Source organism: Galeopterus variegatus, unplaced genomic scaffold (genome assembly GCF_000696425.1).
Source record: "Galeopterus variegatus unplaced genomic scaffold, G_variegatus-3.0.2 Scaffold11129, whole genome shotgun sequence".
Lineage (NCBI taxonomy): Eukaryota > Metazoa > Chordata > Mammalia > Dermoptera > Cynocephalidae > Galeopterus > Galeopterus variegatus.
The window spans coordinates 49,745-50,899 of record NW_007737240.1 but is presented as its reverse complement, the minus strand read 5'-3'; the positions used below and the strand labels follow the sequence as shown (position 1 = coordinate 50,899).

At 37.1% G+C, this 1,155-nt stretch overlaps 1 protein-coding gene across 1 annotated transcript in view; it reads right to left on the bottom strand.

Annotated features, from left to right (window-relative positions):
• LOC103610433 (zona pellucida sperm-binding protein 3 receptor-like) overlaps positions 1-1,155 on the bottom strand; it is a 23,946-nt gene that overhangs the window by 2,349 nt on the left and 20,442 nt on the right. Inside the window, exons 9-10 of the mRNA XM_008594603.1 lie at positions 419-586; positions 26-84 (exon numbers count right to left, since the gene is read on the bottom strand). Coding sequence (XP_008592825.1) covers positions 26-84; positions 419-586 — 227 coding nt within the window. The remainder of the gene's footprint in view (positions 1-25; positions 85-418; positions 587-1,155) is intronic.

Genomic DNA, 1,155 nt, shown 5'->3' with positions numbered 1-1,155 from the left:
GGATGGTGACATTTTCAGGTTCAACATAGTGATTCTTAGCCACAGACGGCATTCCATTTTCAATCTCTGGTTGCAGACACAGGGCTATAAAGGAAGATTCTTGTAAAATCTTTATTAAAGCCACAAAGATATTCTCAGTTAAAAGACATTGTCTCTAGATACTCTGTAATGATACCTAAGAACCTTGTAGTAGTGGTTGCCTCTGGACAAGAGGTGACCTGAGATTCAGAGGACTGATGTAGGAAGTAAAGTTCATTTTCAATGTACCTATCAGTGAGGTTTTGAAGTTTACCAGGCATGATTTAAATATTTAATAAGATAAATGACAAAACTTATGCTGCCTTTGATCAACAGGAAATATTGCCCTCAATATTTTCTAATTCTATCTTCCGTGGATGGTGAGTGGAGCTGTAGTTACCTTTACATTGAGGAGGTGAAGGAATCCACTGGAAAGACTTGCAGTAAATTGTAGCAAATCCAGCCAAAACATAGCCTTTGTCACATTCATATGTAGCTTCAGGAGTAGAAGTCAATAAAATAACTTTCTTGTAGTGTCCATGGGCAATTCTGGGAGGGTAACTACAAACTTGGATGGTGAAAGAGAAGGAAAATATGAGCTCATAGTTTTAGATTAATAAGACACTTGTACATCTGGGTGATTTGTGGAAGGTTCAAATGTCCCCATTCAAATTCTTTTCCCTTAGGGTAACTTGGCACAACTTAAACACTTCCGCTGCATTCAGGCTGAGGACGAAAGCAACTTGGGTTGAAGGAATTCTCCCATATCATAGGACCTTTTTTTTTACATTATCTCTAAAATATTTCACTGATTGGGGAAATTACAGAAGTTTTGGCATGAATTCATGAAAGCGTGCAATCAGCCACAGAGAATCATGTTAAACTAAAATCATTCTCAATAGACACCAAAAGACATCAAGCTAAGTAAAGAAAAATCTATCTGTGAAAAATTGTACAGACTGAATAAATACAGGATCCCCCCAACAATCTCTAACTTTTCTTTAACCACAACACAATAAGGACGTAGATGCTGTGTTTTACAATTTAAACAATGACTTCAGAGTTAAAACAAGGAATATGAGATGTTGGGGGTGGTTACACTGGAAGGGTACTGTCTCAATTTTCCACACTCTTGTA